We start from the raw sequence: 15,212 nt of genomic DNA, 5'->3' as shown, positions 1-15,212 counted from the left end.
CACGGAGCTGAGCCACAGAGGGCCGGAGAGTCACAGGATGGCAGTCGAGTGAGGGTTCTTTGAGAGCAGAGGAGAATGGACGTGTCTCTGGGCATTAGTAAAGGGAGAGATTGAAGATGAATGAGAGAGTGGGAATGACGGAAGGGGCCATCTCTTCATGAGTGATGAGTGAAGGAGATAATGGCAAAAGCGACGTGAGAAGAGGCAGAGGGAAAAGAAGGAGTTCTCAGCAAATGGCCTCAATCTTTTCAGTGAAATAGAAGACAGAGTTCTTAGCTGAGAGGGTAGTTCTTAGCTGAGTGGGGTTTGAGGAAGGATGGAAAGGTTTGGAAAAGCCGCTGTGGAGAGTCGTTAAGGGAGGTATGTAAGGATTGTTTAGCTGCCGTAAGGCCCCAAGTAAGTTGAGATCATGTAACCTCAATTTGTAGTGGGCTCAATCAGAGAAGTGTGATTTTCTCCACCTTTGTTCAGTGGTGTGTATACAGGAGCAAAGGCAGCAGATGGTGGGAGTGATCTAAAGCTGAGGATTGGCAGGGTACAATTGATGATGTAATAAGGGCACTAGGGACCTGAGAAGAGTACAGTGTGAAGTTAAACTGGTTCACCAAGAGGTTAAGATGGAGAAGAGAGGAGAGAGTGATGGCTACTTCAGGGAAGGTAGCCTAGGAGAGAATTGAGATTAGAGGTCATGGTGTGGACAAAAGTAGGCTTTGGCGAGGAAAGTCAGAGGGAGAAGTGGCAAGCCCAAAGATTATGATAAGATAAGGGGATTTCAGAGTTGTTGAACATGGAGGTTGTACATTTGTGGGTGATAATCATGAGTGGCACATTTGTGTGCAAGATCAAGGGTATAACTGTCTTTGTGTGTGGCTAAAGTGAGATGGAGATTAGGGGAAATGGGTTGGTTAAAGAGTTGAGTGGTTTAGGTGTTTGAGGAAATGTCAGTCTGTGTGTTAAAGTACCCTAGAATGAGGGCAGGAATTGGGGAAAAGACAAAGATTGTGAGGCAGTGAGCTCATTGAGGAAGGAAGGGGAGTGACCTGGAGGTCTGTAGACAGCAGCTGTTGGGATTTTGATTGGGTGGAAGATGTGGATCCAGAGGGCCCTCAAAGGAGAAGTTACTGAGTGATACAAACAGGAAGAGAACCTGGAAGTGGCAATGGGGAGCAAGGAGCATTCCAACTCCCTCACCTCAACCAGTGAGCTGAGGGGAATGATTGAAGGTACAGCCAGTGCTAGAAAGGGAGCCAGAGAGGCTGTCAGCAGTGACTGCCAGAAGATGGAAGGAGTGGGAGAGGAAAATATGTACTTTGAAAACAATTTTGTTACTTTTGGAACCGGCAATCCAGAGAATGCAGTGGAAAGGGTGGGCAACATTTGGTTGGGACTTTGGAAGCATTGAGGGGGATAGGAATAAGGAATCAGGTGGTGAGGGAGAAATGGAGGATTCAGTGTGGTTGATGATGGAGAATCACTGGGATATATAGAGTATGACCAGGCTTGAGCATGTTAATCATTAAGTGAAAAACTCCTCTAACAAGAGGAGTTAAATAGGGAGCAAGCTTTAAACCTTATTGCTCACTGAGAGCAATAAAGACACCTACCTGCTGTAAGATAGACATTATTTGAAAGACTTGCTGGTGGAAATCCGGGTATCATTTGAAAAGTCCACTGGTGGGACACCCCCCCCAACAAAAAAACCCACCTGTTTGCCTGATAAGCCTGAAAGTGAATAAAATGCCTAGGCTCTGACAGCACCTTGCTGTTCTTCAGTTCTTCATCTGGAGATGGCCCAAAGATGACTGCATGAGAAGAAGACTCCTTGTGACATGGTAGGAGTAAGCATTCCCCTCTTCTTCATGTATGTACCACCCTTTCTTTCCCTCCTTCTGGGATCACTGTTTTGTGCCTGGACTGCCCAGTTGTCCTTATCCCTGTAATTCCCCTTGTAAGGCTAATAAACAGATGTGATGATCAACATTCCAGGTGTCTCTCCTTTCTTGTGGAATCCAAACCCACTGGCTAGCTTAGCCAACTCAGGAGGCTGGAGATCAGGCAGGCAACATACCCAGCATGAAATGGAAGGGGCACAGTCAGATGGGAGGTCTCGATTTTCCTCTCCTGTTCCCTCTGAAGGCTATAGGTCTCAGGCAGTGGATGGCATAGCAGGAGATGAAAGTCAAATACTCACACTCCCCACCAGTCGTCCTGTGCACAGTCAGATGGAATGTCACACCTTACCTTCTCCTCTTTATTCCAGAGTTCTAGAGAGTAGGCTGATTGCAAAAGCAGCTACTAGCACTTCAGCACCAGCACGAGGTCCCTTGGAGGATTCAGAGGCAACAGGTGAAATCTTTAGCAGTAATGGGTCGTAGGGTACTAGCCTAGTCACTTACGTTGTTGTTAAGTTGGAGACTAGCGTATACTTACTATAAATGTTAATTGTACTATATTTTGTGAGAAAGTTGGTTTTGCAGGGACAAATTAAGTATATTTGTTTTGTACCAGATGATTAAAATACATAATGTAACCCCCTATTTTTTGGCTTTTTATCCTTCTCTAACTGAAAGCATCCTTGAGAGTCCACAATGACTTCTAAATGCCATTTTTTTCTGAGTTCTCATTCGACTAACTTCTCTGTAATAATTTGATAGAAGGATGGAAATAAGCATTTGTTAAGCACCTACTGTGTCAGGCACTGTGCAAAGAGCTTTGGAAATACCTTGTTTGATCCTCATGACAATCCTATGAAATAGGTGTATTATTATCATCCCTGTTTTTCATTTGAGGTAACTGAGGCAGACAGGTTAAGTGGCTTGTCCAGGGTTGCACAACCAGTAAGTATATGAGGCTGCATTTGAACTCGCGTCTTCTTGACTCCAGGCCCAACATTCTAATGGTATCATCAATCTTTTAGACTCAAAAACCTCAGGCCTAGAGACCATCCAGTCTAGTTCTCACGTTTTATAAAGGAGGAAGTTAGTCTCTGAGAGGTAAAAGGATTTATCCCATGTCACACAACTAATTAATGACACATCTGAAACTAGAAACATTGCTTGTTCCATGTGTCAGTTCCTGAATTTTAAGGCTGATGTCAGCCATGCTGGGATGGTTGTTGGGTGGTGATGAGATGAAGGCCTCCAGGAAAGAGAAAATCTCTGTTATGTTATTGGGAAACCTGAATGCTACCAGGGAAGACCTAGAATATATGGCATAATAAAATGCTTTATAAATATCTCATCCTCACCCCTGGAAGCAGTGTGCTATTATTAGTTCTAGCTTACAGTTGAGGAAACTGGGGTAGGCAAAGATCGAGTGACTTACCCAGCATCACATAGTAAATGTCTAAGTTCAGATTTTAATTCAGGTCTTCCTGAACTCAGGTCCAGCGCTCTTAACCACTGTGCCACCTAGGAACACATTTTCTAGAGATACCAGTCTCAATAAGGTATATGAGGACTTAGCCTCTGCCAGTGAGAAGCTGAGCTTGTATTAACAGGTCTTGGACTTTTAAGACTAAAAAAGGTTCTTTTCTGCCCCTCACCCCCAAACCCCCAAGCCTTAGATGGCCTTCGTAATAAAAAGTCCTCATTCCTATCTCAACTATTGGTCAAAGCATCTTGGAGATCTTGGAGTTGTTTGTTTCAGAACCTAGCTTTTAGTCTGCCTGCCTAGTTAAACTTACCCAATTCATGATTCTTACCTGTGACCCATATTCTTTCCGTACAGTGACTACATCAGCTTTAAAATGCTTTTTGGTGGGGGTGGAGCCAAGATGGCAAGAGTAAAAGCAGTGACTTAATTGCGCTGTCCCCCAAACCCCTCCAAATACCTGTAAAAAATGACTCTAAACAAATTCTAGAGCAGCAAAACCCACAAAAAGACGGAGTGAAACAAATTTTTAGCCCAAGACAACCTGGATGGTTAATGGGAAAGGTCTGTTGTGCTGGGCTGGGAAAGGAGCGCACAGGCAGACATCGGGCTTCAGGGAACCTGGAGCAGGCCTGAAGGGACTGAATCAAGGGGAGCTGTGGTGGTTTCCAGACATCTCAACCCACAAATGCCAAAGACAACTTAGAAGGTCAGTAGGAAAGGTCTGTTGGACCTCGGTGAGAGAGGAGCATGATTCAGCTCCAGTCCCGGCACAGCCCTGGGGTGGCAGCTGTTTTCAGAGCTCTCGGCCCACAGATGGAGGAGAGATTGAGTGACTGATCAGAGGGGGATTGCAGGGATCTCTTTGCTGGAGTTGCAGTTCTGGTTGGTGATCCTGGGGCAAGGAGGAGCGCTGGTGTGGTGGAGCTTGTGGCGGCAGTAGAGAGGGAATCCTCCTCACAGCTCCAAGACAGAAAAGAGTGCTTGTGGTCACTCATAGACCAGAGCACAGGCCAGCAAAGGACTGGACACCTCACCTTTGATCATACCACCTTGGAAGAACTGAAGATTTACAGGTCCCTAGAAGTATCTCTAAAAACAGCTGCACAAAACCCCCAAAGCTTAGGACAGTACATTCTCCACACTGGAAGGAGACCCCTACCTTAACAGAGAGTAATTGACTGGGAACATGAACAAACAGCACAAAAAAAGTCAGACCATAGAGTCTTACTTTGGTGACAAAGAAGAGTGAGACATACAACCAGAAGAAGACAAAGTCAAGGCTCCTACATCCAAAGCCTCTAAGAAAAATATGAATCAGTTCCAGGCCATGGAAGAGCTCAAAAAGGATTTTGAGAAGCAAATAAGAGAAATAGAGGAAAAACTGGGAAGAGAAATCAGAGTGATGCAAGAAAATCATGAAAAACAAGTTAACAGGTTGCTAAAGGAGACCCAAAAAAAAAATACTGAAGAAAATAACACCTTAAAAATAGCCTAACCTAAATGGCAAAAGACATCCAAAAAGCCAATAAGGAGAAGAATAAAAGCAGAATTGGCCAAATGGAAAAGGAAGTCCAAAAGCTCATTGAAGAAAAGACTTCCTTAAAAATTAGAATGGAGCAAATGGAAGCTAATGACTTTATGAGAAATCAAGAAATTATAAAACAAAAACAAAAGAATGAAAAAATAGAAGACAATGTGAAATATCTCATTGGAAAAACAACTGACCTGAAAAATAGGTCCAGGAGAGATAATTTAAAAATTATTGGACTACCTGAAAGCCATGATCAAAAAAAGAGCCTAGACATCATCTTTCAAGAAATTATCAAGGAAAACTGCTCTGATATTCTAGAACCAGAGGGTAAAATAGAAATGGAAACAATCCACCAATCACCTCCTGAAAGAGATTCCCAAGGGAAAACTCCTAGGAATATTGTAGTCAAATTCCAGAGTTCCCAGGTCAAGGAGAAAATACTACAAGCATCCAGAAAGAAACAATGCAAGTATAGTGGAAACACAGTTAGAATAACACAAGATTTAGCAGCTTCTACGTTAAGGGACCAGAGGGCTTAGAATATGATATTCTGCAAGTCAAAGGAGCTAGGATTAAAACCAAGAATTACCTACCCAGCAAAACTGAGTATAAACCTTCAAGGGGAAAAATAGACATTCAGTGAAATAGAAGCATTCTTGATGAAAAGATCAGAGCTGAATAGAAAATTTGACTTTCAAATACAAAATTCAAGAGAAGCATAAAAAGGTAAACATGAAAGAGAAATTATAAGGGACTTATTAAAGTCGAACTGTTTATATTCCTACATGAGAAGATGATATTTGTAACTCATGAGACCTTTCTCAGTATTATATATATGGCTGGCACAGGGTGAGTTGAGGATGAAGGTATGATATCTAAAAAATAAAATTAAGGGGTGAGAGAGGATTATACTGGGAGAAGGAGAAAGGGAGAGGTAGAATGGGGTAAATTATCTCACATAAAACAGACAAGAAAAAGTTTTTACAGTGGAGGGGAAGTGGGGGAAGATGAGAGGGAATGAGTGAATCTTACTGTCATCAGATTTGGCTGAAGGAGGGAATAACATACATACTCAATTGGGTATGGAAATCTGTCTTACCCTACAGGAAAATGAGGGGGGGAAGGGGATAAGAGGGGGGATGATAGAAGGGAGGGCAGATTGGGGCAGGGGGTAATCAGAAGCAAACACTTTTAAAGAGGGGCAGGGTTAAAGGAGAGAATAGAATAAACGGGGTGGGATAGGGTGAAGGGAAATATAGTTTGTTTTTCACAACATGACTATTATGGAAGTGTTTTGCATGACTACATATGAACAAACTATATCAAGTTGCATGCTGTCTCAATGAGGATGGGTGGGGAGGGAGGGAGAGAATTTGGAACCCAAAGTTTTCAAAATGAACGTTAAAAATTGTTTTTACATGCAACTGGGAAATAAGGTATATAGATAATGGGGTATAGAAATCTATCCTGCCCTGCAGGAAAATAGAAGGGGAAGGGGATAAGATGGGGTGGGGGGGTAATATAAAGGAGGGCAGATTAGGGGAAGGGGTATTCAGAATATATGCTGTCTTGGCCTTGGGGGAGGGGAGAGATGGGGGAAATTTGAAACTCAAAATCTTGTGGAAGTGAGTGTTGAAAACTAAAAATAAATTTTAAAAAACAAATAAATACAAAAAAACCACACCAAGGAATGTTAAAACAATCCAGAATTTCTCAAACTGTGATCATTTGCACTGACTGAATAAATCCATGAAAAAGCATGTATTAAGAGCCTGTTATGTGTGAAGCATGATTTGCTGAGGATGGAGGTACTTTGGGAGCATTACAGCACCAGCAACATGTTTTCCCATTAAGTTTTTTTCTTTTTTTTTTCTTTTTTCTTTTTCTTTCTTTCTTTCTTTCTTTCTTTCTTTTTTTTTTTTTGATGAGGCAATCAGGGTTAAGTGACTTGCCTAGGGTCACACAGCCAGTAAGTGTCATGTGTCTGTGAGGCCGCATTTGAACTCAGGTCCTCCTGACTCCAAGGCTGGAGCTCTATCTACTGCGCCACCTAGCTGCACCCCCCCATTAAGTTTTAAAAATAAATTTGTCTTGATAAAAATAAAAGATAAAATAAAATACTTTATAGTATGATAGAAAGTATTGGGTGTGAAGCCAGGAAAAACTTAGTTACAAATTCCACCAATGGACAACTTTTTTAACATCATTGAGCCTCAATTTCCTCATCTATAAAATTTGGATAATACTATCCTTACTGCTCACTTAGCATTTTATGAGGATCAAATGAGATAATGATATAATGTGCTCTTTAAACCTGAAATCTTACGTAAATGTCAGCTGTTGTTTCATCAAATTATAAACTTCTTGAGGTCACAGACTATATCTTAAATGTCATTAGATACTTGCCATGTATATAAATATTTAATGGATAAATGAATATGGTGTTTAGATCACTGAAAGCAAGCTAGACAGTACTATTTTGTTAGCATGGATGTTTTATTCTTTAATAGTTTTATTAATATTTTTTGTTTTCACATTCCAGCCACTTCTGGATGTAATCCCCTTGCTTTCATTACCTTCCTCCCCTTCTAGATTGCTTCTCTTGTGAGTAGGAAAAAAAAGAATTAAGCAAAACTCGCCAGTCCCATCTGATACTCTGTGGAATGTTACCTAACCTTGCTCCCACCTTTACAGTGACAGCAAAGAGGAGTCCTACTTCATTTTCCACTATCTTACCTCCCATTCATTTCTCAATTTTAATAAGGGTCTTGCCAAACTGGACTGTGTGCAGAGGAGGACGACTGGGATATTGAAGGGCCTCGACGTCACGTCCTTTAGAAGAACCATTTGTCTCGGCTGAAAAAGGGAAGACCACAGTTGGGGCTCAGTGTTCTTTGTTCCTTTAGACCACACTGGAGCCAATGGATAGAAGTTACAAAGAAACAAATTTCAGCTTTACATATGGAGGGACTTCTTGATGAATAGAGCTGTGTCCCAAAGGACTGTGATCTCCCCTTCACTGACCATTTTAAAGCCATAATTGGAGGGTCGTCTGTGAGGGATGATTTAAAAGCAATATTCCCCTGGGAGTGTGCTCTCTGAAGTCCATTCTCATCCTTAAATAGATGATCATGTCACAGCATTACAGCACCTCAGAGTGGGCCGAAACTTAAGAGGTCATCAAGTTCAGCCCCGCTCTTTACCTCACAAGGAGTCATCCAGCCTCTGCTTCATAGCCTGAAGGGAGCAAGAATTCCCAACTTCCTGGTATAGCCCATTCTAGTTTTGGACACCTCAAATTGTTAGAAAGGTTTTCCTCCGCTCAAACCTAAATCTGCTTTTCTGTAACTTCTACCCATTTCTCCAAGGTTCACCAAAGTCGAAGCCAAAAAGAATAACGCTGTTCCACTTCCAACTGACAGTCCTCCAAAGACTTGAAGAAAACTGTCAGGCGTACCCTGAGTCTTCTCTTCTCAAGGCTAAACATCCCTACCTCCTTTGATATCCTCACATGAGATAACATAAAGCACTTTGCAAACCAGAAAGCACTGTATCAATGTTAGCTAGTTATCGTGATAGCTATTATATGTCTTGAAGTTTAAGCCCTTTACCTCTCTGGTTGCACTTTGAACATATTTAAAGGATGAGGGGAAAAAGAAAACTGACTACATGTATGTACCCATCAGGTACTGCAGGGCCAAGGGCTAGGTCCAAGGGAGGAAAAAGGGCTGTTGAGTTGCCCAATTTTCTGAGCAATACAGTTTGATACTGATCAGCTGGAGCCCAGACAGAAGAAGGTGACCAAGATGACAAAGAGACTCGAATGAAGAATTGGGAAATACAGCCTGGAAAAAAAAAAACTCAAAAAGAGACTTAATATCAGTCTTCATGTCTGTGAAAGGCTTTCACATGGATGACCTATTTTGCCTTTGGTAGCAGAACCAGGAGTAATGGGTAGAAATTGTAACAAGGAAAATTTAGGTATGATGTCAAGAAAAACAACCTACCAATCATCACTGTTAAGGGGAATAAGGTGCCTTCATAGGTAGGGGTCTAGAAGACGTAGATGATGAACAAAGCGTGTTACATGGTAGCTCTTTTTCAGGCATGGGTTCTACTAGCTGGCCACTAAAGCCCCTTCCCCTGATGTTCTCTGTCATTAAAGTCTGTTCCCTTCCTGGTCATTGCAGGGCAGGGCACAGTGGGAATCCCAATTCTCCTTTTCCCAGCAGTGTGCCTTTGTTAATGCAGCCTAAGATTGTTAACTTTTGGGCTGCCATCTTACCCATTTGACAAATACTGACTTTCAGTTCACAGCCTCTAGATCCTTTTTTTCATAAGAAGAGTTGTCTAGCTCCACCTCTGTTGTCCTGTACCTTTACATTTGATATTTTTTATTCTAAGTTATTCCTATTAAGTATTATATTATTTGCTAGCCCTATAGCAACCTTTTTATATCCTTATTCTGTCATCTAGTATGTTAGCTTTCTCTTGCAGTTCATCCAAACAAATAGGTTATGTTTGCTATGTAATCTTTAAATTGGATCATTTGTGGCTAAAGAAAATAGAATACCAGTATTCTTTCTGGCCAAGGTTTTTCTTTTTTCTTAGATCTTTTTTCCTCTGAATTTTTGATAATTGATGTTTACTTAGTCCTGTGCTTAAATAAATGTGGTTTTTTGCACGTATATACATCTGTTACATACTGTCAGTTGTAATAGTTTAATCTGTAAATGTGGGAATTAACATTTTAAAAATACTGGCCAGAAAAATTCAAGGGCAGAAAAAGAATTTTGATCTACATGGGGATTGTCCTTTGATTTCATAATGTATAAGTTAATATATTCATGCCTTTGCATAGCATAGAGTTCTCCATAAATTCTCCATAGAAAATCCACCCCATGTCCTAAAGTCTTTCCTCTTGCTCCCATAATATTTCAGGGGTAATAATTTAACAGTTGTCATTTCTCACTAACTAATTAACTAATATTGTTTGATTTGATCATACTCAATTACATTTTATGACATTTACAAATTACAATAGTGTTTTTTTAACTTTAGTGCTTTACATATATAAATATAACAATAGTGATTATTATATAATGAGATTGTACGTATGGTTATTGTGAAATATTTGGGAATTTGAACTACTAGAATTTTCCCTCATTATATTTTACACAAAGAAAAATTTTAGTGAAACACTATTTCAGTCTTTCAAGTATATATGTGAAATATAAGAAAATTTATTATTCCTGTATATGTGCTAATGGCACTTTTATTTTTCAGTGTAAAACCAATAGAAATGAATGTTATGATGCATTTTATATATGGAGGGACACTGGGCTTTCCAAATAAAGCTAATGCAGGGTATGTATTTACCTTTTTAGATTTTTAATTCTTTGCGTATATTGATTCTTTGTTTCTATCTTAATGAATTATGTATTATAGGACTAATGAAACAAACATCAATTTAAGTATTTTTGTTTTATAAACATCACTTTTACTGTTTTTAAAAAATATATTAAAAGTATGCTTTTTAAAAGATCTAGAAATAATGCTTTTGCTTGTTTGTTTAGAAGAAATGATGGTCTAATTGTTGTATGGATTAATCTTTAGCAAAGTTTTCGTATCTATAAGAAACTTTATTTTCATGATAGGATAAGTTTCAGTGTCTTTACATAAATGTAATTTTAACTTTATACTAAACTTTTTGTGAATTTTGAACTGAAAGTCAGTATTTGTGTGGAGTATTAGATTCTATCTTTACTAGAACAAAATTAACACAGATTAGACTTATTTGGTAATGTAGGTAGTTAAGCTCATGTCAATAAAGCATTTATTATACTACACAATGCCAACTCAGTGAACTGCCCACCTAATTTATTAAAAAGCTAATAGATTAAAGTTCGACCCTCCCTTAGTCAATTTTTCTGAGAACTTGGTTTTTTGTTTGTATGCTAGCTCCAAAAGAATAAAAATATGAGCATTTATAAGTTTAATTCTCCTAAAATTGTTTTTCCTTTTGATATTATTCTATTACATTTATTAATAGTATTCCATCGAAGAAAATTCTAGGAAGGAGCCGGACTGAATATTGATAGTTTGCTACTGTAAACCTGTATGAAAATTTCTTATTGTTAAAAGTCAACAAACATTAAATGCTCTGCATACAGTAGGCCTTTTATGCAGAGCCCTGTGCTAGATGTCAAGAGAGGCAACAGTTTATGTAAGACCCAGTCCCTTATCTCATGGAGCTTACGTTCTAAAAGAGAAATATGACACAACTAACAGTAATACAGAATAATATAAATGCATGAGTGGAACAAGCAAAGTGGCATGTGAAGTCAGTGGAAGAGAAAGGATATCAGCAATTAGAGACGTTAGGAAAGGCCTCCTGCAGGAGATGCCATTTAATTTGGTCTTTTAAAGATCCTTAAGGGTTCAATAAAGGGAGGGAGGAGGGAGGACAGAGTGAGGGGATTACATTCCATACAGGAAAGAGACACATTAACAAAGGACATTCAAGCATGGGACATATATCACAGATGGCTAGTGTCTAGTTTGGCTGGAATACAGAATTCATGGGGAGGACGCTGCGAAGATTGGATGTTAGCTAGTAGGTAATGGAAGCTCTGGAATTCTTGACAATGGAGGGTGAACTTCAAGTAATAGGTAATACATAGTTTTGAAGGGTTTTCAGCAAAGGAATGAGGGCCATGACTGGACTAAGCTAAATGAAATAGGTTTGAAGGAAGAACTGTAGGACAGAATTTCTGGTTACTCCATGGGAGTGGTGATTAGGACCTCTCCTTCCGGTGGCAGAAGAGAAGAGAACGAATGTGAGAAAGGTAACTGAATGACTAGGGGGAGTATGGGCCGAATAACCAGAAGAGTCAGTTCACACATTTAAAAATTTGATTCTCTCCATTAGATCTTACTAAATGTGAATGCATCTACGGACCTCTCTTGAATCTCCTTGCTGTTCAACAAGCTTCTAGGTCTTCATTTCTCCCTATTATTAGCTATTGTGTGTTCTAAGGTCACAACTCATTTTAATGTTGAAAGGCAGGTTGACATACTGAACTTGGAGTCAGGAAGATTTGAGTTTGAATCCTACCTTAGACACTGAGCCAGCACTGTGACCTGGGCAAGGTCCTTCATGGGTCTTGTATTTCAGTTCGCCTATCTGCAAATATGAAGGATTAGACTCCCTGGCCTCCAAAGTCCTTTCCAACTCCAAATCTGTATATTCTGTGATAAGTCTTCCTACTCTTATGCCTGCCTATCCCCTTAGCATTTGGATTTATTGTTTCATTATATCATCTTTTACTTTTTCCAATGTTGTTTGGCAATTGTTTTCTTTTGTCTCTTCATATTTTGTCTTCTCATTCACAGTGTAAGCTGCAATAGGTCACGGATTTCATCATCTGCATTTTATGTGTACAGTCCATGAAGTACTGGAGTACAGTTGTAATTTAGAGTAAAAGTAATAAAACAATTAGATAATTCTCTACCCACCCTCAAAAAATCATGATAGATTCCCCTGTTCTAAAGTGTTCTCCCTCTCTTTAGTAGGGATGTTGGCTGGGAATTAATTGAGGTTGGGAAGTGGAGTTGTCCAGATTTGTGATTTCATTTGGCAACTTTAAGGATAAGTGATTTGCCCAATGTCACATCTTCAGGATGTGTCTGAGGAAAAACTTGAACTAGGTCTTCCTGACTCTGAAGCTGGCTATGTCTTACTGCCTCTTGTGATTTAATTTAGCATTGTTTGTTTAAAACTGAGGTTCAGTAACAGTAGTGTAGACGAAATGACTTTTCTCTAGACTGGTCACTGTGCCCTGTATGACATGGTTCTCTTAGATACTTCCAAAAAAATAAGCAGGTCAAAATTGCCCATTAACTGATGGTTGCTTATTCAGTGTTTTTTATTGTTATAATTACTGATTATAATTACTAATAAGTAACTAATTCTATGACTTAAATATAGGGCTTTTTCTTTATCTTTACTGTGGTAATTGTTCAAGGAAGCTAATTGTCAGGAATGAGACTTTTATTGATAGGTTAAAATAGAAATGATAATCTAAGAAGTTGGTCCAGATTCAAATTTTTTCCATATAGCAATATGGTTATAGATTGCATTAATCCCTGCAAATATTAATATTTGTCTAAGATAGATTGTAACATGTCTTCTATTAAAGTAAACAGTATTTTGTGGGAGAAGAGCTGTACTTTGAATAAAAAAATCTGTTTTCCCTTTGGTGTTTTAAAAAAGAACAATAGAAACTGACCAGACTAGTATTTCTGGGGTCATTGAAGAGCCTTGCCATCCTCTCTGTTTTCCTAGATGATCTTGGCATTTCTTAGCCTTGTGAGATAGCACTGAGGAGTTAATTTGCAGTTGTAAAAAAATCATTGGCTTCCATGGCAGATTTGACTTATTTAAATTATTTTAAATAAATTTATATATAATTTAATAAACATTAAATTATTTTTTACTGAGAGATCTTCTCCTTTCTTATCCCATTAAGTTCACTGTTCGTTGAATTGTCTTTTACTTCCTTACTTATACAAATATGGGCAAATAACTTGTCCCTGAAAGGCACAAGAGATTTGAGTTGATTTGCCTTCCTTTATTCCATTTGATCGCCACTGATGAAGTAGCAAGTCCTTCATTCAGATGGTACCATCCTTACTGATATCTACAATAAAACATGCATTTTGTTATTTAGAACAAAAAGAAGTGGAAGTAATTTGTACTCTGTTTTCTAAGCAAATTTTGTTTGTGATTACAAAATCTATTTGTCTGATTTTGATCATTACTCTTTTTGCTTTAGTCAGATACTGAACCTGGCAGATATGTATGGATTAGAAGGGTTGAAAGAAGTAACACTTTATATTCTTAAAAGAGATTACTGTAATTTCTTCCAAAAGGTATGTACTGTATCTCTGAAACCTTGTATCCAGTGTATAGACCTAAAATACCCAGAGGATTTTGAATTCCAAGAGAAAATAATGTTCAGCTCTTTATAATACTAAGAGCATGCTGCTCGTAGAAAAAGGTGATCCCAGCTGAGAAATCAATCAGTCTTAAGTATTTAGCAAGCATTAAGTTAGACCATCATAAAGCAAAGTACCTGGATCACAGTATCTCAGAGCCTTCCAGAAATGCCTTCACTAGGCTATGATTTAATGTTAAACTCTTTGTCTTTATAGAAGACTGATAAGAAATCTGTCAGTATATCTTCATTTTGGTTGGGAATTTTAATTATGCACTAATTTATTTGTCTAAGGATCCATGCAATACAATAAATTATTCCCTTGCATTTAGTTTTGGGAAAAAATTTATTTTTACAAATAAAGCATACAAATGTATGCTTTCTATTTGTCAGAAAACAAACCTCTATAACAAATTGTTTGCCTTTTTGCATTAGTAAAATTTTAGAGAAATTTTAGAGGGAAATTCACTGTTCAAGTGATATAATATTCTCACTCCAAGTGCCTGAAAGTATCTACATATTCCTTTAGACTGCCTCTGTTATGTTTTTATGTATCTTACCATCCACTGTGCTTTATTCTACCTGCCTTAACTCATTTTAAAAGTAGACAGTATATATATCAAATTGCTTACCATTTTTAGGGAGAGGAGGGAGGGAGGGAGAACATTTGGAACTCAAAATTTTTAAAAAGTGAATGTTATAATGTTAAAAAAAATGTAATTAGAAAAAATAAAATATCATTTAAATGGAAAATTTTTTTAAATGATTGTTAAAAAATTTTACATGTAATTAAAAAAATAAAATATTTGAAGAAATAAAGGAATGTGATTCAGAAGGGAAAAAAGTATATAGGATACAATCATTAAATATATGAACTTGTAAATAATTTCAAGTAGATGGATATTTTAGTTATCTAGGATATATAATCGCCATTTCCAATCATTTCCAGGAATGTTGATTATCCATTTTGTGGTTTTCTTCTTTTTCACAAAAAACTAAGATTCACTTGTTGGTTTCCTGAGTGGAGGGAGGAAAGTATGTATCTGATTTGAAGGATTCATGTAACCACAGCATGACCCAACATCATAAAGAAACTTGTACTTGAAGGGGTTGCAAATAGAATTAAAATTTCATTTGAGTCACAATCATTTAAAATAGGACTTTTTTTTTTGGTCTTTTCCTTGAGGCATCTCATTTTTTTTTCCTACAAAAAATGAACAAACCATCACTGTTAAGGGGAAGTGTATTCCTTGCTTGTCCTTTTCTCTTTTGCCCACCACTCAATATGGGGATTGCTATATTCAGGA

At 38.2% G+C, this 15,212-nt stretch overlaps 1 protein-coding gene across 5 annotated transcripts in view; it reads left to right on the top strand.

The window, feature by feature from the left end:
• The window catches only part of KIAA1107 (KIAA1107 ortholog), a 131,705-nt gene that overhangs the window by 61,773 nt on the left and 54,720 nt on the right, over positions 1 to 15,212 (top strand). For 2 of the 5 annotated variants that reach the window (XM_027838025.1, XM_027838029.1), the window contains 2 exons: positions 10,193 to 10,273; positions 13,744 to 13,840. In XM_027838025.1, the coding sequence (XP_027693826.1) occupies positions 10,193 to 10,273; positions 13,744 to 13,840 (178 nt within the window). Of the gene's footprint in view, positions 1 to 2,172; positions 2,347 to 8,536; positions 8,888 to 10,192; positions 10,274 to 13,743; positions 13,841 to 15,212 lie in introns of those variants that run through there. The other 3 variants (XM_027838027.1, XM_027838028.1, XM_027838026.1) reach the window with 3 other exon arrangements.

The sequence above is a fragment of the Vombatus ursinus genome, unplaced genomic scaffold, assembly GCF_900497805.2.
Source record: "Vombatus ursinus unplaced genomic scaffold, bare-nosed wombat genome assembly UNPS02014825.1, whole genome shotgun sequence".
NCBI classification, from domain to species: Eukaryota; Metazoa; Chordata; class Mammalia; order Diprotodontia; family Vombatidae; genus Vombatus; species Vombatus ursinus.
Note: the sequence above shows the minus strand (reverse complement) of the source record. Positions and strands in the feature narration are given on the sequence as shown.